Below are 26581 nucleotides of genomic sequence, written 5' to 3' on the forward strand. Positions count from 1 at the left end.
ATGTGAACGGAAAAGCAAGGAGCTGGGTTTCGTTCAGCATAATTTAATGCTCTTAAATTAGATCTGTTAAACTATTCACATACAATCTATGTGTGTTGGGGATTAAGATGGAGAAGGGAACTCAACCAGCGGTCTTTACAGGAATCATATACCTCAGATAAGATTTTGAACAGATTATTTTTGGTAGGAGGGCCTAACAAGTCAAAAGGGGTAACCATTTTATTTAAAACCAATACAGATTTTATAGTAGAAAAATATTCAAGAAGATAGGACTTATTTTAATTAAAGGAAAGTTTGATAATAAAAAAGTGTAACATTGCCCTCCCCCTCCCCCGGTCTAATATATAAAAAACAGATGAGACTCAGTCAGGATTTACATAAAAATTTAGCTAGCAGAATTTTGTTCTAGAAGTCAGTTGAAATATTTTTTACACTTCTGACTGTGCAGCAGCCACATGGTCACGTGATTTACATTCGGATGCTTGACATCTGACTCACATTTATGACAGTTGCAGTGTCCCGGAGTCATGTGATCCTCCTTTGCAAATTTCTGACAAGCAGAGTCAATGGGGAAGTCAGATTCACTTAACCACCGTGTTACTCATTTAAGAATTGCAGTTACTCACTTAACAAATGTGAGAAAAGTCGTAAAATGGGGCAAAACTCACTTTTCTCGCTTAGCCATATAAATTCTGGGCTCAATTGTGGCCATTCTAACTTCGAATCATCATTAAACAAACAGTTTATAAATTAAGGACTATCTGTATAGTTTATTGATATTTGGAGTATTATGCATCAAGTAACAAAAAGCCTATTTTATTTACTTGCTTCAATAATTTTGGGCTTTAATTTGAATGTCAAAATCCAATTTATTTAATTCTAATTTGCTATATAATTGCAAATAAAATGTTTTGCTCCAGAATGTGGGCAATTCCCCCCCCCCAAAAATGGCAGCTTTATTATTGTTGACCATAAAATGGGGCACCATGAAGGCAATAATAAGATGAATGTTTTTAAGTCAAGTAAGCAGAGTTTATCAGAAATCTACAATGATGAATGTATTGCATTCCAAAATTATTTGTGGATAGGTTATAATAAAGCCTACTTTATTAGTATCTACAGATATTTTGGAAAGTGATAAGAACAGCTACTATATAATATTAGCCAAAAGGTTTTGTAGAATAAAATCCCAGAACAGCAGAACACCAATATTGGAAGGAGCTGGCCTAACTAATGTGTTCCATAGATGTTTCTGGTACAGGAACAGTAATGTCAGGTACAAGCAACCAGAGCCGCCCATAAAGAACTATAATAAGTAATGTTATTGTTCTCTATCTAAATTACAAGAATTTCCCCTGGGAAGGACCAAATAAGGCTTCATGGATCTTATGGGAGATCAAACTTATGCCATTTGCAACTGTGCAAAGATTCCAAGCTGGGTCCCTGCTTGACTCCTCCATCCAGTTTTGCTGGCAGTTTTCCAACACAAAACAGGATAAAAACCTAAAAGGGTAGATTATAAGATAAAGATTGATAAAAGTATGCAACTCTATAAGGAAAATAGTAAGTCCAAAAATATCACCATTAGCTTCTCACCTAAATGCTTTTCATGTTGGAAATAATTACAGTAAGAAAAGTGTAAATTGCATATCCAAATATGGTCCACTCAGACTCTATGAATAAATCAAAGACACAGTAAAAATTACTCGCCAAAGGCTGGAATGTACCATGGCTGACATATCTGCAAATTGTTGGAAGAATGAAATCTGGCATCAAAAAGGAAAATATTTTTGTTCAGTACTAAAAAAATTAAAAGGAGCATATCTAACCCTCAGAAACAAGGAAAATGGGCATCTTCCTCCTAAGCCTTTTATTGTTACTGTATATCCAGGATCCTGTCATTAGGACAATTGAAGCCTTAAATCCCAGTTTCAATAGAGTAAGATACTTCTACATTAATAAGAGACCAGGTAATAATGAAGAGATTGAATTGCAGATAGCGTTCCCTCTCTCCTGGCTAACATAGCTCCATCCATGTATGATGGCATGCATTAAACAAACAAACATAGCTCCAATGTAAATCCTTTCTGAATAGAACCCTTTTAAAATAAAATTAAGTTAACGCATTTAGATGATACACAAAAAACATTTTTTATTTGCTCCTCTATCCACAGTAGAGATTAAACAAATAATGTTAAAATTGGCAAGTGGCAAAACACCAGGGCTAGATGGGTTCCTTTTCTAGTGTATAAAATATAAAGGAGGTAGCATCTTGTTATTTAATTTCTTCTGAAAAATTAATCATTAATTACTCTTTCCAGCCCAAAAGCACCATTTGAATTATAATAAAAAAGATAAAAGTTGAAAGTGTGTATGTTCACTAACTATTTCTGCCTAATATATTCTAACCTAATATATAAAAACTACGTGTATTTGTTTATTTCAGTGTTGGGCTTACAATGATAAACTATTCATAATACACGGCAGAGAATTAGAAGTAATCCTATACAAGTGTGAAACATCCTCTTTGGCTGCTGCAGTTGGAAAAAGCAAGGATACATATATTTCTGGTAGGAACTTGACTGCAATGTTTTTCAATTATAGTAATAGCAGTAGCACTTATGTATAGCACCCTCTGAGTAATTTGCAGAGTCAGCATTATTCTATATTAAATATATTATAAATATATTAGAGTGCTTTTGGAAAATTACATGTTAAAAACAGTTAAAATCAAAAGAATTTATATTATGCTTTGTTTATTAGTAGAACGCATAGTTGAGTAGTGTGGTGGCCTAGAGGTGAAGACCTCTACTCCCCCACTCAGAAGGTTTGAGAGTTTAATCCTAGATAGCAACAAATGTTCCTTTGGGTACAACAAAAAAATATTTGAAAAAATATCTGCTGCAAATCCTTATAGGCCCGTAAACCTCAGCTCCATTTAGTCTCCCTGACTTCACCCCGATAAAAGGGATTACAGGGTCATAAAGATATGGGGAATTAGAAGGCATAGTTCTCAAGCTTTTTAGTACAAAAGCTGTAATGACTTCCTCCAAGTTCTAAGAATGCAATTAATAAAGCTGGTGACAATTCTCTTCCTGCTTATTTCTTAAGTATAACCAACTGTAATATTTATTAGTCAATTAATTGAAAGTTCTGAATTGATTTTAAAATGCCCCAATAAAACAGTTTCTTAATGATTGAAGTTCATCTGTGTTTATGATTCTTTAAATGATAAGGAAAGGGAGCTACTGACCAGCTTACAACTTAAAGGGGAGGAGAAATTTGCACTGTGGAAGAAGAGTACAGGCAAATATGAGGAAGTTCATGCAGGACTTTGATTTATGTGGGAGGCCAACATTAAAAAAAAAAACAACCAAAGGACTGGGCAAGTTTTTAAAATGTTTAAGAAGAGGTATTCTAGAATATGTGGGAGTGCAGCACCTTTTTAAAAGCACCCACATCTTTTTTTAAAGGACACACAGAAGCCTGAAGAAAATTGCATATTTAGTTTTTAGGACCAAGGTCTACTTCTTATTATTATAGTATTATTTCTATTAAGAAATCAAGGGAAAGAATCCAATGAAATAATCCAGGTAATGTTCTATAAAGTGAAAGAATATCTAATTAGATGTTTTCTGAATGACAAAATGCAGGCTCTTTAGACCTGGATGAAAGAAATTTTGTCATCACAGGATCCTAAATAAAATCTTTTTGAAACATATGATCAAAATGTACATTTTTTAATACATTTTTTAGTCAGAAGATGAAAAAATTGTCAGGAACTTGGGGGGTGGGGGGGAACATAACAAGAAATATTTTGCATCCTTTAAAATAAAATTATACTTTTCCAGAAATGAAATCTATGCTTGTTGATTGGAATAGGCTTCAGGAAGATGGCATAATCTGTGCCGAACCTGATAAAGCTGCTAAAGATGAACCTAAGAGGCCGGTATGTTTATTTTGATGTGATTATTTTAAATTTCCTTTCCTATGTGTATAATATAATTTCTGATATAAAACATATTCAGCACGGTATAGATTATTAATATCCTGATTGTTCTGAGTAATAGCAAGGGTCTCATGAAGTTGTGTGACCCCTAAATTGAATGGTTGAATTAATACTAAAGAAATATGGCAATATGAAATTGCTTTTCTTCAACTATTTTGGTTTCTGAAAGGTTTTTCTTCAGATGACTTGAAACAAAATTAATCATCTATGCTCCCTAAACTTGATGTGAAAATTTATGACCAGGCAAATCTTAATTGATTTCCATGCAGGCTAAACCAGATAATTAACTTCTTGGTACAGTAGAACCTCTGGTCACGACCATAATTTGTTTCATAACTTTGATCACAACCAGATTTGGTCATGACCCAAACCTAATTTTGGAAATTTGGCGTTTACAAAAAACATGGCCCGGAAGGGGAAATCAGCTGCAAAAAAAAAAATATTGTGAATTTTTTGGTCGGAACCCGATTTGGTCGTGGTCAGAAGCATTCATGATCAGAGGTTCTATTGTATAATGTAGATACTCATTAACTCTATATTTTCAGGCCAAAATACTTTATAGTACTACCTTAATACTATTTTATTAATCACTGGATTGTAGTTGATACTGCATAGTGGAATCCACAATTAGTAGCCATATGTTTAACCCTAAAAATTCTCAACTGTTTTTGTTAATTGTCCAGATTTGTATGAACAGTGCTGGATGATGTGATTGTGTTTTCCCCAAAGGGCCAGTGTGTCACCTTGTGGATGGACAGGAAAGCATAAATGTTAATGGAATTAAGTGAGCTAGCATATTTCCATCTGTGTGTTTTTATCAATATTAAGGAACATGAGCGTTCAGGCATGGCTAACTGTTGCTTGGGGTGGTGATTATGGAGAATTAGCTTGAAAATGGAAGAAAAGAAAAATCTTGAGTTGGGTTTTTCTTCCCTGTGGTATTCTGAGATACAAAACTGATGAGAGCAGAGCACTCTCTTTCTCTTACCTAAATGCAACTTCTTTCTCTAGAAATGTGCCCTTGATCTTATATTGCATATGTTGAGTATACTAGCATGTAAAAGATTCAAAATTTGTGCATGTATATATCATTTGCCTTTATATTAACATGTATTTCAACATTTTAAAAATATATACAGTAGAAAATGGAATGCAATTAACCAGTGAATTATATCTCATAGCATTGTTTCTGAGGCTATTTATTTCCAACCTAGAGCATGAGTGTGTGTTATATGTGTGTTTGTATTGTTATAGGAGAGGCATGTGACAACTACCAGGTAAACTAAGGAACATATGACATTGTTATGGTTGGTTGCATAATTAGCTAGCTGTTTAAATTGGAGCTCATCTATTGAGTCCTCCCTAAGGATCTGGGATGGGCAGATGTTGTTGGGTTGATGTTAAAAGTTTCATTGCATTGATGTAAGCTGTTCCAAGTAAACTATCTTTTGCAATTTACTGATGGTGATTTTGTCAAAGCTGATCTTGTGCAAGTGGTGCTCCAGATGTTTGGAATTGCACCCGAGGCAAACCCACTATAAGTATTATCTTCATTTTCTTTTGCCGTAGTCTGTTTGCAAGTTTTGTATTTTGTGATTCTCTAGTTTTTTCTCTTCTGCTGTGCTGTCACTTCCACTATCTAGACTTTTTTGTCTTTCTTACCAACAGTTGTTAAGTCTGAGGTGTTACGCAGCAGGTGCCAGTCTGTTTGAATTCTAAGGTCTCAGGGCACTTTAGCCTCTTCATTTTCTATTACTTTCTCTATTTTGTGGTCCCACCAATTCTTGCTTGCAAGCCAATTATATTTCTTGAAGATATTCCAACGCACTGTTTTATTATTGTTGTTATGTGATAAGGCTTTTGGCTCATCTAAGTATTTCTTGAGCCTTTTCTTGCCTTTTTTTCAACCTCCATTCATCATATGATTCTGACAGTGGGGGGAGGGCACCTATTTCAGAAGCTGCAGAGAAAAATTCATGTTGCCAGCATGTTTGTATTTAAAGGACTATTAGTCACCCAACTTTCAAAGTGTCCCCAGCACGTTTTTTAGGAAAAGCCTTCCATAAACTTTGATGGAAGTTTATTTTCCCCTTCTTTAATGCCAGTTAAAGGTGTCATTTTGGAACCGATCAGCAGATGGCAGTTCTAAAATGGGGTCACTAGGGGGCTCCCATCAGTAGAAAGAAATAACTGGATCATCTTTGAACAAGTGGAAACGCTGTTCTCTCTGAATGCACCTCTCAAGCAGTTGCCATCAGCTCTCACACAAGTCTCTAATGTGGCTGCTAACCCAGGCTTTCTAGCCTTGATTCTCAGAGCACCATTTCTTTTTTCAAAACATAAAATGTATTAACTGAGTTGAGATATTCACATAAGATTCATAATCTTATAATATAATTTTAATATGGTTCGTCATACCGTCAGCCAGATGGTCAGACTAGATTTGGCATTTTTGTCTGCCTAGTGCAGGGGTCAGCAACCTGCGGCTCTGGAGCCACATGTGGCTCTTTCATCCCTCTGTTGTGGCTCCCTGTTACTCAGAATATGAGTCACAACCGCCAATGTGCAACACCCGCCGGCATGCGATTTATTGAGCTTTTCAACCCCCGGTAGACCAACCATGGATAAATCCAAGAAAAGTTAAGTTTCAGAAGAAAACAGAACATTTAATTCAACTACATATGCTAGTTTTGTGGCTGCTCAAGAAATAGTCAGGCACGGGAAGGGTTTTGTGGCTCCCGGTGTTTTCTTTTCTGTGGGAAACGGGTCCAGATGGCTCTTTGAGTGTTTAAGGTTGCAGAACCCTGGTCTAGTGAGTCCTTCCCAAGGATCTGGGATAACCAGGTGTGGATGTTTGATGATGTTACGGATACATCACTGCAGGATGTAAGCTGTTCCGAGTAAAGCTGCCTGTGGCAATTGACGGATGGTGAATTTGCCAGTGCCAATGGTGTTCTTTTGGGATTGCACCCAAGGCACCTATTACTACTGCTTTTGCCACAGTTATTCTATTTCTATAATATTTATAATATTATTTAGTTCATCGCAGTCAGCCAGATGTTCATATTGAATTTGGTATTTTTATCCACCTATCAAGTCCTTCCCAAGGACCTGGGATAGGCAGATGTTGATTGATTGATTGATTGATTGATTGATTGATTATAGTATAATAATACATAATATTCACATAATGTTGAAGTTTTCTTCAGATTCTAACTCGCCTCCCCCAAACAATCCAGTAAGCAACATTTACTGGTCTAATCCTAACTAGGAAGTTGTGAGGGGAGGGATGTTTTGGTTTTTTGTGATTTTGACTCATTTTATAGTTCATGTACATTATTTTCTTAGCATGATTTTTGGAAGTGGTTTGCTATGGCTGTCTCCCTAGGGCTGAGAGAGAGAGACTATCTCTAAGTCACCTAGGTAGCTTTATTCCTAAGGCAGCACTTAAACTCATATAGGTAGTCCCCAAATTATGACCAATTGTCAGCAACTGTTTAGAGTTATGACAGTACTTAACGAGGGATTTATGATTGGTCCTCAAAGTTCCCGCTGTTGCAGGGCCTCCACAGTTACATAACTGCCAACCAGCTCTCATTTAAGTGTTCTGTTATCATAAAATTGCCATTTGCAATCTTTCCGGCCAGTTTCCCACTAGCCAAGTCATTTGGGAAGCCGGAGGGTGAGGTTATATGTCACTCAGGTAAATTTCCCCCTCCCCAGTCTGTCTTTGTACACATAACACCCTCCTTTCCTCCTTCGCTCACATACACAGAGCACCCTCCTTTCCCCTTCATTCACACACACAAACAAACAAACACATCCTTTCTAAGCCTCTCTGCTTTCTCATGCACTCGCACCCTCTTTCCCTGGCCTTCCTGCATTGGCACCACACCCCAGCACCTCACTTCCTTAACTCGTGCATGACTTGCTCTGCACTTCTCAGGGCCTAATTTTGGTTTGATGAAACAGGCATCCAAACCACACCCCGTTCTATTAACAATTTCAGCATAATCTAACATATTTCTTCCTATTACACAGTTTGTTTTGGATCCATTCTGGAGCGTGAGTTTTTGTGGTATAGAAAAGACACTTTTAAATGTATTTGTTACATTTGTAGTGGGTAAAATCACTGCTGACATATGTGTTAAGAATGCCTGTATCAACCCTGAAGTGAGCCTGGCTGAAGCCATCTTGGAGGCTTCAGGGTTGCCACACAACGGTGGGAGGGAAAGAAATAGTTACATGGGATTTTTTAGCCAAAACAATAAAGTTTTCCTGTGGGAACTAAGGACATTCTCACAGGTGGCTGGCCAGAGGAGGAGCAAGTAACCAAGCAACCGGCCAGCACTTGGATTGACAGCTGACCAGTGACTTGGGAAGAAAGGGGAAACTTTTACTTTTAATCAGGTGAAAACCGTGGAAAATGTCAGAGTCGGCTTTCACCAGTTGTGCCAATATGATGTAGCCAATAAACTGTTCTTTGAGGAGCTCATTTGCCTTGGAGTTCTGTTTTCTTTGGATGCATTACTTGGAAGGCTGACAGCCTGGGTCACATGATTTTTTTCATCTGATGATGTCTTTCTTACCCAGATGGTACCTTCATAATAAATGAATAAATGAAATGTTAGAATGGAGATCTCATTGAAGACATAATCTTGATTCCTAGTTTTGAAGGAATATTATCTACTTGTTTCAGAGAATCTTAATTTTTTTGTCAAATATTGCAGTTGAGATCAAGAAAGAATGCTCAAGAAGGGACCCTGACAGTGGAACAGCTTCTTAACATTATTAAGGTAATTATGAACACTCCCTATTGAAAACAAAGGGTGATGTGGCAATCTTGAGTGGCATTTTCTCTATGTACGAATGCGTAGTGAAATACTGTATGTACCTAAATGAGTAGTTAATTTGCAATTCTCTTTTAAGTATCAGCAAAGCAAATTAAAGATGAATATCATGATTATATTAATTAGCATTTTTAAGTGTAATTAATAAATCTGGTCAGTGTGATTCTTTTTAAAAAAAGGTGTTCTGTAAACTGCAAAAATAGAGCCAGAGATAAAATATTTCTTAATCTATGATACATGTAAATATTTAAAAACGTTTCTCTTTGCAGATTTGGTCTCATGAAGAATTAATGGACCAAACTTTTAACAATAACCATGGTGGGCAACTAGTCCAGTAATTAATAATTTTAATTAGCAAAGAAGAAAATAATTAAGTTGGAACCAATAAGTAAAATATTTCTTTTTTTAGGGTGCTTCTCAGAATACTGTAGAAGAAAAACTACTGACATTTTTGTCTAGCACTCCGGTGACAGTCTTTCAAGCATCAATCGGATATATAGTATCTGCTCTAGTGAACAGATGTAAAGCAGAATCTTCATTCTATCCTCGCAGATGCTTGGTACAACTGATTCAAACACAAGGCCTCTCTTATAGGTAATAAATATTTAATCTTTTCTAACAAACAGCCTACTTCACATTTTTATAGCAATAGCTCTTGGGAATTGGTTATGTTATAAACCAGAAACTTTTAAAAGGTGTATGGAAATATGTACAGAAAAAATAATAAAACACTAACACAGTAGAGTGCTATTTTGGTGTTGTGGGTAAGATGCTGGCTTAAAAACCAGGAGATTGAGTTCTAGGCCTCCAGCTGGGTAACTTTGGACCTGTCGCTATCTCTCAACCCCAACCCACCTCACAGGGTTATTATTGTGAGGGAAATAGGAAGCCAGAAGTATTAAATATGTATGTCATCTTGAGTTTTATAGATAAACAAGGGCAGGATAAAATAATAGTAATAATGGGGACTCAGTGGGTGACACAAATGCCAAATCCAGTCTAAACATGTGGCTGACTGTGCAATCAATCATAATAATGTTAAATATATTGAGAACTTCACTATTTTATCTTCCAGCATGTGTCCAGAACTGATGGCAATTGCAGTGGAGAAAACAGATATACATCTCTTGCAACTCTGTCTGCAACAATTTCCTGATATCCCTGAAGCAGTTATTTGTACTTGCCTGAAGATTTTTCTGAGGTAAATATACATACTTCTGTTTATATTTAAATTTATTAATAGTTCTTGCAAAAGTTTGTTTTGAAATAGTGGGGTTTTCCCCAGTTTAATTTGTGTTTATAAAAAGGCTTTGAAAAGATGACACTAGTCTTAGATCTGCATGTGGACAATCTGAAGAAATGACAGCTACTATAAATCATCTCTTTTTCTTTGGATAACTCTTCATTTTACAAGCTTATTTATTCAGGTCTGCTTAATACTGCACAAACCTAAATAATTCCCCTTTTAGGTCGGGGGGCAGAGGTCGACCTCGAGGCCTCTCATCTGTGGAGTGCTGCAGGGATCGGTCCTCTCGCCCCTTCTGTTCAACATTTATGTGAAGCCGCTGGGCGAGATCATCCGTGGCTTCGGGGTGAGATACCATCAGTACGCTGATGACACCCAGCTGTACATCTCCACCCCAGGCCACCCCAACGATGCCCTTGAAGTGATGTCCCAGTGCCTGGAGGCTGTGCGGATCTGGATGGGGAGGAACAGGCTCAAGCTCAACCCTTCCAAAACAGAGTGGCTGTGGCTCCCGGCATCCCGATATAGTCAGTTGACTCCATCACTGACTATTGGGGGCGAGTCTTTGGCCCCCACTGAAAGGGCTCGCAATCTGGGAGTCCTCCTGGATATGCAGCTGTCCTTGGAGGAACATCTGACAGCTGTAACCAGGGGGACCTTTTGTCAGGTTCGCTTGATTCGCCAGTTGCGGCCCTTTCTTGATCGGGATTCCTTGTGCACAGTCATTCATGCCCTCGTCACCTCTCGCTTTGACTACTGCAACGCTCTCTACATGGGGCTCCCCTTGAAGATCACCGGAGGCTCCAGCTGGTCCAGAATGCAGCAGCGCGGGTAGTGATGGGAGCAACATGGCGCTTCCATGTAACACCGCTCCTGCGCGAGTTGCACTGGCTCCCGGTGGTCTTCCGGGTGCGCTTCAAGGTGTTGGTTATCACCTTTAAAGCACTCCATGGCATAGGGCCTAGCTATCTGCGAGACCTCCTGCTGCTACCGACGACCTCCCATCGACCCGTGCGCTCCCACAGAGAGGGCCTCCTCAGGGTGCCATCAGCCAAACAATGTAGGCTGGTGGCCCCCAGGGGGAGGGCCTTTTCTGTGGGGGCACCTACCCTCTGGAATCAGTTGCCCCCAGAGATAAGGAGAATCCATGACCTCAGTGCCTTCCGTTGTGCCCTTAAAACCCATTTTTTCCAGCAAGCCGGGCTGGCTTGAGAAGAAATTTTTTAAATTGTTTTAATCGGTTTGTGATTTCTTAACTTCTGGGCCAAATTTATATATATTTTAACTGTTTTTTAATATTTGTATTTTATGTTCTTATTCTGGCTGTACACCGCCCTGAGTCCTCAGGGAGAAGGGCGGTATATAAATTGGAAATAAATTAAATAAATTAAATTTTATAAAATCCAGATTGTGGATTCTTTTTTCTTTTAACTGATTCAGATTGGGAAAAATTCAACTTCAAGCAATTAACCAATAATGGCTTTTAGCATCCTTGATGTACTATTATCCCTATCAATTTTGCCTGCCAAAAACAATTTTTCCCCTATATTCTTCTATTTTAACAGCAAACAGTCTGTCTTAGATTTATTATGGTTTCAACTTCAATATTAGTTTTAAATAACATTTTAAACAAATTTGAGTATCTCTGAACATTTTGTTTCTTTGTAGCATTGGTGATGACCATCTTGAAAAAATGAATATAAATTCAGATTTTGTACCAGATCATGTTCATACTGTTGAAAACAATAAAGTGGATGAACTGTCTAAAGTTGTACAGAATGGCTGCACTTTTGAACTTATAGAGGAAGATAGCTGTGATATGCAGACAATACAGAAATCCCAAGACATAGAACTAAGTGAAACATGTCCAGTTGGGCCACACAAAGCAACATTACTGTATCCTTTGGAATATATTTTTGATGTGAATGATTAAAAGAAACTATTATTATTCCTCCTATTCAGAATAATCTGAATTGAAAATGATAACCCTCAGATACAGTCTTTGGCCTCTGAATTGATTGTGGTATACAATGGGGATGTTAAAAAAAAGTATTAATTGGAAGCAAAATGTAGCAATGCACCAAAAAGCAGTGAACAGATTCTAGCAACTTCTTTCACTCTCTGCTCCAAAATTTACATAAAAGTATACATTTGGGAAACCACTGCATAAAATAACAGTTGTTGGAATAGCTATGTCTAAAAAATATATTAAGATTTTTTTTTAAGTCTGAATGAAACATTGAAACACCGATCAATGTAGATTGTTTTTAATCGAACTAATTGATTGACCTAAATAATATGTGAGAGTAGACTTTGATATGGATTGTATTTAGATTGTTTATCATATCCTTAACAAATTTTACCAGTATTGTTACAAAATATGTATGCAGCTGAAGCAAAGTTGCGTATGAGATTTATTTACTAAAGTCTGAAAATGTCTTAATGGCTAACCTCATTTGTCTTGTGGCTATTTTTCAAGAAAGTGCCATAAGATTAGACTTTTTGCTAGCACACCACACTAGAATATTAACAATTTCGCTTGAGCCACACCTTAGGCAATGTGACTACTCAGGAATGATATGTTTTGGAAATTACCTGTAGAGTCACAAGTATCCCACTATTGTCCTAGAATCAATTGGATACAGTGAGAAGTAAATCTTATAATTCCTTTGAAAAGTAAAGGATTACATGTATTGTTCTCTGCTGCACTACTACAATATCTGATTGCAAAGATAAAGACCAAACAAGTCTTTGCATTCCTTAATTGCATTCCTTCTTTGAGAAGCCACTGCTCAATATATGTTTATTTTTAACTCATGATCCTCAGTCCCAACTTTATCTCTCTACATTAAACTGCCTGCAGAAAGGAATTATTATCTCTTGAATCAAGAAGTAGCAATACTGCTATTTGGTTCTGCTAAATCTTCATTGAAAAATTGATGTTGGTGTTCATGATGTATGCATAGAAATATCAACATGCATAATCACTGTTAACCCTTTCTAATCTATGTAGGTAAACTACTGGTCACATTTTTTTCTCTTTCTGGTAGATTGAAAGACTTAGTAGAATTGTTGCTACGACCAGCAGCCTTAATTTGCAAAGTGCCCAGGTTTTGATTCTTGTTGTTCTGTAATTTGGATCACTCAGTTCTTTGTTTGACAAACAAAGGCTGCTTTAACTTGTTAATTTTTTAAAAAATATTTTAGTTTTAAAAGTACTGCTTTTAAAAAAATGGGGGGATAAAATAAGACACAAATTTGAATAAAAGTAGATCCTTGACTCAGGTATCTCTACCTTATGCAGAAATACAATTATTTGTTCAGCTTACAGTGAAACATTTCTTTTACCTCATTTGAAAGACCTCTCTGCAAAGGAAGTCATAGTAAGTATTGGTTTGTGCCTTCAGAATTCAGTAACTGTGTCAAATTAATTTTACACTTTATTATGACATCACTGAAGTTGTCCCTTTTATATCCGATAGTTTAATGTTAAAATACAAAATATATTAAGATACACAATTGTAAGTGTAAAAAATGGTCACTAAATGAACTATTGTAAGATGAGAACTATCTGTATTCTCTTCTTGCAGAAGAGATGCCTCTTACTTATGAATGTCTGTTAAATTTCAATTGTGTCAATATAAATGATGCGCAAACTATCCCCCGCCCCCCCCTCCACTCATCCCCCTGGGCCGGACTGCAAAGCTGGAAAGGTTGGGGAACTCTGCTGTAGGTCTTTGTTTGGAAAATATTTATTTTGCTTATTGATATATGGGGTGTCTCAGTTACACGACCAAATAAAACAAGTCATTCTTTTTTATAGGACTGAAGGGTTCTTTGCATATACAGTTGTATTCAGTGACATCTAATTTTATTGTTTTCTTTTTAGTTATTCCTCCAGTATCTTCAGTACTTATATGTGCAATGTAGTAAAGAGTCTTCCACACACTTCCCTGGAATATTTCACCTGACCATACAACAGGTATAGAGAATTTTTCAAGTTATTCTTAAATATGCCCAAAGAAATCTTTTTAGAGCAGCATACTCAGATTTAATGTCTCTGGAAAAATGAGTTAATTCTTCCAGCTCTCACTGGAATAATAGACTATAAGAAAATGATTAATTGAATCTGTTTGCCACCTATTACAAAATTCAAGACAGGTAAATTCAGATTTGGCCTGTTTATTCTAATGGATCTAATACGGGATGGCTAAATTTGGTTCCAATGTATTGTTAAGTGAAAAAGTGAAGAAACCATTAATACAGAAAATCTAGTCTTGCTTGTTAGCTCACGAGTGGCAATATAAGCACATTGATGACTGTAGTGATTGCATTAGAACTTCATCTATAATGCTTTTGTTTGTTTTTATTTTATTTACCACATGTGCTGGGAACATCCTGTAATGTGATGTCCCTTTAAACTAGTTTTCAGTAGCCCAAATTGTACTTCCTATATTAAAAACTAATGCATAACAAAAATTTTCTAGTTAAGTGTGTGGCAATGAACTGATCAGCTAGCTGTGATTATGAGTGACATTGCATTGATGGGAAGCCTGTAATGTTTCTATATTTCATGGGGGAAAAGGCATTGGAAATTGTGGTAGAAATGTATTCGTGCTGATGGGAATGAAGGTCACTCTTGCCTGGGATTAAAATTATAGAAACATCTAATTTGGTAAATTCTTCACAGATGTACCATGATTGCAAACAAATAAAAGTAATAATTATGCTGCCTTCTTCAAAATGTTTAGTTTCAATACTGAAATTAAAAGGCTGAACTGTAAGTAGGTACGCAACAAAATTCTGTATAGGTAGCGGGCTGGCTTGCATTTTAATGGCTAAATACTAAAATGTTCATTCATGGTGATTGTGTTTGTGTATTTTGACTTTATTTTCAGATTATGGACTGGTTGTGCCTCCTACTAGATGCTCACTTCACAGTTGTTGTTATGCTGCCAGAAGCAAGAGGGTTGCTTTCAAAGCTACACAAGTTTGTTAGAGCCCAAGTAAGTTTTCCTCCATGTTAATATCATAATCACAAGCAGAAATTGATCATAGTTATTGTAGACAATAGTGATACTAGATATCTTCCCACTCCTACAAAAAACATAAATCTCTGCTGTTTTACTCATTCTACGTACACAGTTATTACATGCTTCTCATAGCCCTACTCACACGGGAGGACACACTCTGGACCTGGTTTTTGTCTCTGGTCAGTGGTTGAATGGCCAGGATATAGGGGATATAGCTATTGAGCCCCTGTCGTGGTCTGATCATTCTCTCCTGAGGCTGGACTTTCTGACCGCTGAACCCCATCGCAGGGAGGTGGAACCGATTAGGTGGTTCCGCCTCAGGCGCCTGATGGATCTGGAGAGATTCCAGGGGGAGCTTGGGCCATTTCCTGAGGCTTTGGCTCATGACTTGACTGAAGATCTGGTGGCTGCCTGGGATAGGATGGCTGCCGGGGCTTTGGATCATGTCGTGCCTTTGCGGCCTCTGACCCAGCGTCGCACCTGCCCAGCTCCTTGGTTCACCAAGGAGCTGAGGGGGATGAAATGCCGGAAAAGACGCCTAGAGAGTGGTTGGAGGGCCAGTCGCTCCAAATCCGATCAAACACTAATTAAGTCTCATATTAAGACTTATTTAGTGGCGATAAAAGCGGCAAAGTGTGATTACTTTTCCGCTCTTATTGCATCGGCAGATAATCGCCCAGCTGCCTTGTTTAGAATGACCCGCTCCCTCCTACATCAGGGAGCGCGGGAGGACCCCTTGCAAGGGCAGGCTGAGGATTTTGCACAGTATCTGCACGATAAAATCACTCAGATTCGGGAAGGCTTGGATTCTGACTGGGTAGATTCCGGCGGCGTGGCTGAGACGGGTCTTGAGAATGTTATCTGGGATGAGTTCGATCCTGTGACTCCTGAGGACGTGGACAGGATTCTGGGGAGGTTAAATGCAACCACATGTTTATTGGACCCGTGTCCCTCCTGGCTGGTACTGGCTACCCGGGAGGTTACGCGAGGCTGGCTCCAGAGGATTATAAATGCTTCTTTGGGGGACGGTTTCCTGCCGCCTGCTTTGAAAGAGGCGGTGGTGAGGCCCCTCCTTAAGAAGCCTTCTCTGGATCCGGCTGTTATGGCTAACTACCGTCCTGTCTCCAACCTTCGCTTTATTGCGAAGGTTGTTGAGAGTGTGGTTGCGCAACAGCTCCTGCAGTACCTGGATGAAACCATCTATCTAGACCCGTGCCAGTCCGGCTTCAGGCCTGGGTACAGCACGGAAACGGCATTGGTCGCGTTGGTTGATGATCTCTGTAGGGCTCGGGACAGGGGTTGCTCCTCTGTTCTGGTCCTCAGCGGCTTTTGATACCATCGACCATGGTATCATGCTGCACCGGCTGAAGGGATTGGGGGTGGGAGGCACCATGTTGCGGTGGTTCTCCTATCTCTCCGACCGGTCGCAGTCTGTGTTGACAGGGGGGCAGAAGTCATCCTCCAGGCGCCTTGTTTGTGGGGTGCCACAGGGGTCGGTCCTCTCGCCACTCCTGTTCAACATTTATCTGAAGCCGCTGGGTGAGATCATCCGTGAATTTGGGGTGCGATGCCATCTGTACGCTGATGACACTCAGCTGTACATCTCCACCCCAAACCACCCCAACGATGCCCTTGAAGTGATGTCCCAGTGTCTGGAGGCCGTGCAGGTCTGGATGGGGAGGAACAGGCTTCGTCTCAACTCTTCCAAGACCGAGTGGCTGTGGATGCCGGCATCCCGATATAGCCAGCTGGCGCCATCACTGGCTATTGGGGGCGAGTCATTGACCCCCACAGAGGGGGCTCGCAACTTGGGCGTCCTCCTGGACACACGGCTGTCTTTAGAAGAGCATATGACGGCCGTGGCCAGGGGGGCTTTTTATCAGGTTCGCCTGATACGTCAGTTGCGCCCCTTTCTGAGTCGGGATTCCTTATGCACAGTCACTCATGCTCTTGTCACTTCTCACCTGGACTACACTAACGCTCTCTACATGGGGCTCCCCTTGAGGAGCACCCGGAGGCTCCAGCTGGTCCAGAATGCGGCCGCACGGGTGATCACGGGAACGACATGGCGCTCCCATATAACACCTCTCCTACGCGAGCTGCTCTGGCTCCCGGTGGTCTTCCGGGTGCGCTTCAAGGTGTTGGTTCTCACCTTTAAAGTGCTCCATGGTTTAGGGCCAGGGTATCTACGAGACCGCCTTCTGCTACCGATAACCTCCCACCGGCCAATATGCTCTCACAGAGAGGGCCTCCTCAGGGTGCCGTCGGTCAAGCAATGTTGGCTGGCGGCCCCCAGGGGGAGAGCCTTCTCTGTGGGAGCACCTGCCCTCTGGAACGAGCTTCCTCCTGGAATACGGCTGATTCCGGATCTCCGCACTTTCCGTAAGGCTCTGAAGACGTTTTTATTTCAACAAGCCGGCCTGGCCTGATTAGGTTTTATGGGTTAGTTTTTTAATTGTATTGCTAGGGGTTTTAAATTGGGGCGGCCGTTTAATTTAATTTATTTTTAATTATTTTAACTTTTATATTGTATGTTATTTTAATTCTTGGCTGTTCACCGCCCTGAGTCCCTTCGGGGAGAAGGGCGGGATATAAATTTAATAAATAAATAAAATAAATAAATGAAGAATAATACGTTAAAATGCAGGTTTACTTGTTGACTAAATCTTTACTTTTACTTTTTAGGTACGTTTTTACTCAGAATTGAACAAGATTGAAGGAAGTCTAAAACATTTACAGAGAATAAACCACCCAGAAGACAAGGGTTTATATTCCATAGAAGTTATAAAGCTTACTTGAAATTTGCACAATTTCATTAAATTATTATTATGAATCACTTGTAAAGTGCCTTTTATTCTATTTCAGAGAAATACTTGTGCATTTCTCACTGATGAACATTTATCCTGTCCCTATTAAGTCATATTAATCATCTTATCTGAAGACTACAGATATAAATGTAATTTGGTCTTTCTTAAACTAAATATACCTAAATATACCAAAGGTTACAGGGGAAATATACTGTCTCTAGAAAGATGTTCTACAACTTACATTTATAGTTTCCCATGGCATAAATTTGAGCAGTTTATAAACAAAACTACTTCACAATTCTACAGCAGTATAATGAAACTAATTAAATTGATACTAACTAACAGGAATGTGCTAGGCTTTGGATCCCAAACCAAAAAGGGATTTATGAGCAGATATGGAATGCACAGTTGGTACTTCCATAAATCAGATGCATATTTTCCTGGATCATGGGCTGGCAAGCAACTCCAGGATAAGATGAAGTTTCTTAAGGAGAGTCTCGTGAATATGGAGTGTGCACCTGGGCCTGCTCTAAGACAACCTTTTAGCTTTATATCTGAAATGCACTAAGAACTTGTGGCAGGAGTTCAAAGTTCTACAGTTATCCTCATCTTTAAAGCCTTTAAAATTCTACAAAAATCTAAAAAAGATGGCTTTTATAAACTAACTTGCACCTAAGCTGGACCTGGAAAGAAGCAGCATAATAACTCAAGCTTAATTATGTAAATTGCTCTCCTGACATCTTGAGGAACATAAGAGACATAAAAGAAGAACCCTCAGAGCAAGTCAAAAGAAGTCATAATTTAATTTGACAAGATAGAGACTGGAATGCTTTACCTCCAACTGATAGTTGGGGAAGTCTAAAGGGAAATAATGTATTACCAAGATCAAAACAGTCTTTTGTCTATTAGTGGGCAGTCATTATTAGACTGGTTTGGGTGGCATAGCCTCCCCTAAGTTTCAGAGAAAAATGTGACAAATAGTTCTAAAGATATAACTGCTTTTCCCAATAGACAAAAGGAACAGATTTAGTCATTCATTCAATAAACTAATTGGTTTCAAGATGGGCGATCATATTCACAAATCTCATCAAAACTACAATTTGTCCAAATCCAACCCAAAATCCAGAACAGAGACTCTCAAAGGTGCTTCTTCAAGAGGCAACTGGACTTTTTTTTTTTTTTTGAAGATGTTTAGCTTCTCATCCAAGAAGCTTCTTCAGTTCTTCAGAGGCTTCTTGGATAAGAAGCGAAACGTCTTCAAAGAAAAAAAGTCCAGCTGTCTCTTGAAAAAGTACCTTTGGGGCAACCATGACCTGGGTGACTGAGAATCTCCATTAACAGAATGACTCAATATTAATTTCGGTGGAAACTAGATGACCCTCATAGCGCCTTCAGTTTTTCTATCTGATAAAGCCTGAAAAAATTTCTGCCATTGAAGAGTCTGAAATTTACCCAGAATTATTTATCTCCTATTATTATTTAAATTTACATGCTGCCTGACTTCCAGTGATTATTAGAATAACAAGTGGTGCTGTTCTAGAGGCCTAGGAAGGTTCATAAATAATTGCACAAGTTTGCAGATGGGACTGGCATGGAGTGCTATTTTATCTATGCAAGAGCTCTTTCTCCAGTACTGTATTAGGGACTCCAGTAAGTAAAGTAAGTAACCAGGAGTAAGATCCCATGGTATGAACGTTCTACTCTGCAATTTCCTCAAATTGGAAAATGAATTGGATCATTTTCCAATTTGGAAAATGATCGGTGTCAACATTAAGTTGGTAATGGCTGAACTAGTAGGATTGCTTGAATTAAAACTTGAGAGCCACTTTTGTCTAATGGTTAAGGCGCTACCTAGAAACCAGGAGACTGAGTGTTCCAGTCCAACTTTAGATACAAAAGCCAGCCAAGTGACTTTGGACCAAATTCTCAGCCCAACTTGTCTCACAGGGTTCTTGTTGGGAAAATAGGAAGAAGGAGTATTAGGTATGTTTGCTGCCTTGAAATTTATAAAAACAATATAGATGGGATATACATGTAAATAAATATAGTAAGGCTCTTGCACATTTCCCAAGAAGAAATGAAGAAAAAGATTCTAGATTTTTTTAACCACTCAAATGACTGGAAATCTTAGTTTTTCAATTTATAAAGCAAAAACAATTCTGTGTATAGCCTTTTTGTCTTTATGACAATGTTCTACAAAACCAAGTGTAACTAGTCAAAACTTTAATGTTGACCACCCAAACTTTTGAAATTTTATTAGTCAAGTTTTTCAAAATTCCAATCACACTTTTCTTGAAATGGATGTGATTTTTCTGAAATATAGATATATTCTCTTGAATTACCATTCTTCTGACTCTATTCATCAAATAACTAAACTATCCATAAAAAAACTCTTTAGTAAATTACCAAACTTTAATTTTAATTAAATAATTGTAATATTTTTCACAGAAGTCCTGACCATTTGAGGGGAAACCATTCCAATGCCACCAGACCATTCCAATACCACCAGACACCAGTTATAGGAAAAAATCCAGTCTGGAGAGTCGACCTGGAAGTATTTTTAAAAAAATCAATTAGTCTCTTCATAAGTTGTTTATAAAAAGTCGCTTTATCTTCATTTGGGGCATAAACTTCCCAGCCAGAGGTTTAATTTAATAAAGTGTTACCTCTGTTTAATTTTTGTCAATTAAAACAAGTTCTGGGTTAGTTGAGGATTAATATAGAAAAAAACTATTTCTGTACCTAATATCTCCTGAGTATCTCATCCAAAGTTTTATAAATCAAATGTTTCACATCTTTTTTCCTAATTGATTTGCTTATAGGCAAACAACATATTGTTTTTGAGAACACTTTGTTTTAGCCTTAAGAATTATATAAAATGATGTATCATTAGTATTTGTCACTAGAGAAATTGCCTAGAATATATAAAGGTACTTTGAATCATGGCTGAGTGAACACGAAGGAGCATTTTACCATAATTGTTAAGCACACAAAAAAGTTAAAATATGGACTTCCGGTGGCTCCGCCAGCGCCGAAAGACACTCCTTTGTGAGTGCCAGCCCTGGGATTCCGTTAGAGCCGCTAGAACAGCGAAAATCAGCTGTCTAGCGGCTTGAAAACTTTGCCCCTGGGAGAAGGGGGGAAAGAGAGCCGACGGGTGTGGGTAGAGCTCCCCAAGAGCCCCAGGTTTCTTTTTAAATCTGGGGCTTAAAGGGTGAGAGCTCCCCGGAAAGCCCGTCATTGCTCCGGACCCGGGATGTTTCTGCTTCAAGCAAAACTAGAAGCCGCAACCACCCCAGCAACTCAATTTTAAAAAAGATTTTGGACTTGAAAGCTGGCAGAGCAAATACAGGAGAAACTAAAATTGCAAGTACTAAACTTTTAACTCCGAAAAGTCTATCACTTCTCTCTGAATTTCTATGGGAGAAAGGGAAAGATGGCATTTGACTTAAATGGGGCGTGAAGAAGTGAAAGTTAGATACAAAGTATTATGTTGTGTTGAAAGCCCCTGTTTAAAAGAAGAGGATTTTATCTTAAAAGGAGAAGGATTTAAAAATTATTTCTAAAAAAAAAGACTTGTACCACTTAAGGATTGGAATAATTGATTTAGTTGCTGGAAAAGTATAAAGTGAAAGTTTTATTGGGAAGAAAAAAAATGGCTGGCTTTTTTGAAAGTGATGAAGGCTTACCATTATATACATCAGTAAATACACAAATACTGACTGTGGATCTCTTTAAAGAAACTTTAGAATCATTTACTTCCGCGTTAGTGGAAAGAATGGAAGGGTTTTTCAAGAAGGATTTTACTCAAGTTTGCAACAAAGATACAAGTGAAGATACTGTATCGGTATTTCAGCTGCCAAATAATAGTGAGCTGCTGAATGAAGAGGTGGGAGAAACAATCCAGTTTAATGTGCCTTTGGAAAATGGAATGGGTGTTTTTCAAATTAAGAACGAAAGGCTAAGAGAGGTTTGAAGGAGCGTAACCAGGAAATACTGAGAGAGATTTTTCCAGAGGCTTTGATACAGTAAACTGGAAAATTGTCAGGAGGCGTTGGGATTTCTAATATAAGAAGGAGGATTCAAAGTGGAACTTTACAACTTTTTTACAAAAATGGACTTTCAATTGCAGTTAAAGAGGTGTGTTTAATGAAAGGAACTACTTTGCGAAGAGAACAAGATTGTAAGGTACAGCAACTTCAGTTGAAAATTCAAGAATTTATAAAAATAAAAAAAGGCGGAGGAATAAGACTGAAGAAGGTTTGCAAAAAAGTCAGGAAAAAATGGAGATGGAAAAATTACAATCCTCTTTGTTGGGGGAGGATAGTAATAGTGAAAATGAATGACTACACCTGTATTTAGGGATATGATTTGTTTTGAAAAGTTATATTATAGTGAAAATGAATGATTTACTTATATTTAGGGTTATGATTTGTTCTGAAAAGTTATATTAAGTAATGTTATGAATTGTTACGGGCCACTGACTAAACTTTCACTTTTGTCTTGAAGTATATTAACATGAGGGAAGGTTTTTACAATATTTTTTATAGATATTAAATAGTGAAGATGGTATTTGATTATACGTAGTGGATTTGTAGAGAACAAGATGAATAAGTTTATGCAAAGTTATTAAGTAAGGAATGTTTCCAGGAAGAATCAATATAAGTTTATGGGGTAAAAAGTAAAAATAAGGTTTTTACAATATATTTTATTTGAGATTGGTTAAAATATTTTATTAATGTGTTAATATATGTAAGGGATGGAGATGTGATGGTTAATTGTAACTGGGCTCTGATTGTCTAATATTGGAAGAAAGAAGACTTGCATATTATTGAAGAATTGACAAGAACGAAGTTGGATTGATTACTTTCAAGCAATAATTGGTTTAAATAGTTATATTTAGATATGAACAAGGGGAGTTAAAGTGCAAGAGGAAGATAAATCTATAGATAGTTAGCGTATGGTTTTTTTTATGTTTGTTAAATGCTACACCCTGTATTTGCTCTGGGAAGTCCGGGGGTGGGGGGAGGGTTGGGGAAAATATGTGTAAATTTTTTTAAAACTTTTCAATAAAAAAAAAAAGTTAAAATATGTTGGATATACATATAACCATATATCCAGGAGATTTTAAAGGTTGAAGTACAGTTGAAATCAGAGACTTGTCTTTGGGATTAATGGATAGAAAACTAAAAGTCACAGAATGTGCTTTTAATATATGATAATCACAGTGAGACTATTATATGCTCAAAAGTGGAAAGGTTTAACATTACCCATAACTAAGGAATGGCTGGTGATGATGGTGGAACTGGCAAAGGTAGCTAAATTAGCATCTTTGATAATAGGAAAAAAACCAATATTTATGACTGACTGGAATACCTTAAAGACTATTTGCATGAAACAGAAAGCATGAATTTATGTTGTGGTTTGGATGATTAGAAAAAATTGGGTAATAGAAAAAAGGGAGCTTTTTTATAATCATGGAATAAGACAATATTGTAATTGTGTTTATATTTACTGAAGGAGAAATTGAACACTTTCTGTTCCTTTTGGTTTTGTTTTTTTTCCTTCCTTCCTTTGCTTTTTTATTGTTTAATAATTTGTGTCAGTTTTTATTTTCTTTGTAAAATCCTTAATTTTAAAAATTCTCAAAATTGGTTCTATCCAGTGTGCAAGTATAGAAAGACAAGCTAAGTAACTATACTATACAACAAATAGTTTGATAGCTACAGGAAGTAGCTACCAGGATGAAGGTTGGTCTTCTAAATTTGGAATATGTAAAACATTTCAGAGTGCATTATCACTTTGTTTGAGGTTTGGACTTTTCTACTTCATCTCATCCCTTTCTTCTTGTATTCTTTCCTTCCCTTCTTTTTTCCCTTTCTCTTCTTCCTCCTCCCCATGACAAAAGTAATGGGCCAGGAAGGCATAGCATAGTTTTATCATTGCATTTCCATGCCACTTCTTTTGAAACCAGCCTGACGCTTTCTCGTACCTCCTACAAACTTTCCTTCGCGTGCACATAACACAACCTTGCTCGAAGAAACCAATCCATCACTCAGAATAGAGCGGGAAGGGACCTTGGAGGTCTTCTAGCCCAACCGCCTGCTCAAGCAGGAGACCCTGGCCTATACCATTTCTGACAAATGGCTGTCCAGCCTCTTCTTAAAAACCTCCAGGGATGAAGCACCCAAAACTTCTGAAGGCAAAGCTGTTCCACTTGTAATCGGAACTGCTCTGAATTTGAAACATTTTCAGGAAGTAAATACGGAGCAACCGGGGCTTGAAAAACCTCTTCGGCGTTATCAGAAACGACGGTGCCCGCTGAGGGCGTGAGCGACATACGGGCGGGGGGGGGGGAAGAAAGGGCCTCTCCCTTACGGAGGGCTAACAGGTGTCTGGGGTGATTTGTGAGGCGGGATGATTCCTGAGAGGATGGAAGCGAAGCTGCAACCGGTGCTCGCTCCGCATCGAAAATGGCTGGGAAGCCGAGCGAGGGTAGCCGCCGCCGTCGTCGTAGATAGCTCTCGGGCGCCCCTCGGCGGCGAAGGCCGGCCTAGAAAGCCGGTCACGTGAGGCGCTCTGGGCCTGCCGCCGCCGCCGCTTCCCCCAGTCAGAGCGGAGCGATCCGAGGCAGAGACGAAGAAACAAGATGGCGGCCGGTGACGATCCGGAGCGGGACGCCGGCGATTCGAATTGAGCCTTCGGCCCTCGCAAGTCGGTGGCGCCCCCTCCCTCCCCCCCAGAGCTCCGACCGCGGGGAGGAGGCTCCCGGCAGCCTCCCGCCGGACCCGAGTGCCCTCGCCCCCTCGCTTCTTCTCCCCCCCCTCCCCTCGGCTAGCGCCCAGCGATGCGGGGCCGGCGAGGCAGGCCGCCCAAACATCAGCAACCTCCGGCGGCCCCCGCTCGGGTGAGCACCCCGGCTCCTCCCGCCCCGCCGGGCCCCATTGGAGGTCTGAGGTCCCGATTGCGGGGCAGCAGCCGGGGCAGGTGGGCGGCTTCGGCCCAGGCGGCTGGGGCTGCGGGGCCCAGGTCGAGGGGGTCCGGAGCTGGCCAGGCCTCCGCCGCCGCCGCCTCCTCCTCCTCCTCCTCCAGGGGGGGCGGCAGGAGGAAGGGAGGCGGCGGCAGCAGCAGCACCCCTGGTGGGGGAGGCAGTAGCGGTAGGGGCCGGGGTAGGGCTGGAGCGGCGGCGGCGGCGGCGGCGGGGGGAGGAGGAGGCGGAGGCAGCCGGAGCAGCAGCAGCAGCCAAAGCAGGGCGGCCGCCTCGTCCAGGAGGAGCGGCGGTGGCGGCGGCGGCGGCAAAGTAGTGTACGACGATCATGAGAGTGACGAGGAGGAGGAAGAGGAGAGCGTGGGGTCCGACGAGGAGGAGGAGGAAGACGGCGAGGCGGAGGAGAAGCCAGACTCCGAGGAAGAGGAGGCGGTCATGGACGACGACGACGATTCCGATTACCCCGAAGAGATGGAGGACGAGGATGATGCCAGCTATTGCACTGAGAGCAGCTTCAGGAGCCACAGCACCTACAGCAGTACCCCAGGTAGAGAGAGAGGGGGGGGGTCGGCAAGGGAGGGCGGGTGTTGGGGGGGGTCGGTCCTTTGCGGGGGAGAGGGGCGTCGCTCCGCTGGTCCGGCACCGGGCTTGGGGCGAGGGGCTGGTTGGGGCGCCCGAAGTGAGTGAGCGCGGCGGGGGTAAAAGGGGGGCGACTGCATGCAGACCAACAAGAGACGGCGGAGAAAGAGAGACTCGGAAGGGACTTTTTCGAGGAGGGGAAAAAAAAAAAAAAGAACAGGGCGGCGGATGCCTGAAATGCAACAATGCCAGAGCTGCAAAGGAAACAGAGGAAAGGGGTGGGGGAGCTCATCCTGTTGTACTTGGGGAAAGGTGGCGTTTGTAAGTAAATATTGGCGTAGGAGGATTTCTCTACGTTGGTTTGGAAAGGGACGAAGGGGCTCTGCTTTCGGCAGACAGTCCAGGTGAGTTGTAGAGTCTCCTACAACAAGGCAGATGCGTTGTATCCTGAATGTTAATTGGGCGGGGAGTGTGTGATGTAAATGTAGTGTGCAAGCCTGTTTCTGTGCTTCAAATTAAAATGGGCATCTTCTTTTTGGATGTCAGCTACTATTTTTAATTTTAATGGCTTTGTGCTGTAAAACTGGTTAAGGGCACTGAAACTGTTGCTTGTTTGGCCTTTTCTGTGGTTTTGCTAAACTGATAATTGTTAGAGCTCACTTTCCGCTCTTAATATAACCATATTATATGCTTACATAATTTAAATTATAATATTGGTTATATTTTATTTCCAATAAGTATTAATAGAGTGCGCATTATATAAAGCATTGTTTGACACAGTGCTACACTTTAAGTGTGTCTTAAATTAAGTTCCATTGAACTTAAACTTCTGAGTAAATATTGTGTTCAAGCAAAATGTTATTAGGTGAGATTGCATGGACTTAATTTGTTCGGTAATTTTTGTTTCTGCTTCTAAATTAACATAACTAGATAAATTGAAAGTAAAAACTTTTAGTTCAAGGGAAGCAATATGTGATTTGCCAAAATACAGTTTATTGGGGTTGTGATTAAATGGACATTTATACCATATCATGTCAAGGATTTTTTAATAGTTCTAGGTATTAATGTA

At 39.7% G+C, this 26581-nt stretch overlaps 2 protein-coding genes across 2 annotated transcripts in view; both read left to right on the forward strand.

Moving 5' to 3' along the window:
- Positions 1-17971, forward strand: part of NOL11 (nucleolar protein 11) — a 28410-nt gene extending 10439 nt beyond the window's left edge. The window contains exons 9-18 of the mRNA XM_070934750.1: positions 2447-2570; positions 3852-3949; positions 8740-8805; positions 9269-9453; positions 9935-10060; positions 11774-12001; positions 13410-13488; positions 13995-14087; positions 15004-15111; positions 17824-17971. Of these exons, the coding sequence (XP_070790851.1) occupies positions 2447-2570; positions 3852-3949; positions 8740-8805; positions 9269-9453; positions 9935-10060; positions 11774-12001; positions 13410-13488; positions 13995-14087; positions 15004-15111; positions 17824-17937 (1221 nt within the window). The 3' untranslated portion in view covers positions 17938-17971. The remainder of the gene's footprint in view (positions 1-2446; positions 2571-3851; positions 3950-8739; positions 8806-9268; positions 9454-9934; positions 10061-11773; positions 12002-13409; positions 13489-13994; positions 14088-15003; positions 15112-17823) is intronic.
- A 6618-nt stretch (positions 17972-24589) lies between these two features.
- BPTF (bromodomain PHD finger transcription factor) overlaps positions 24590-26581 on the forward strand; it is an 81561-nt gene continuing 79569 nt past the window's right edge. The window contains exon 1 of the mRNA XM_070937735.1: positions 24590-25480. Coding sequence (XP_070793836.1) covers positions 24793-25480 — 688 coding nt within the window. The 5' untranslated portion in view covers positions 24590-24792. The remainder of the gene's footprint in view (positions 25481-26581) is intronic.

The sequence above is a fragment of the Pituophis catenifer genome, unplaced genomic scaffold (genome assembly GCF_029215685.1).
Source record: "Pituophis catenifer annectens isolate HBS135680 unplaced genomic scaffold, rPitCat1.0.hap2 SCAF_2, whole genome shotgun sequence".
Lineage (NCBI taxonomy): Eukaryota > Metazoa > Chordata > Lepidosauria > Squamata > Colubridae > Pituophis > Pituophis catenifer.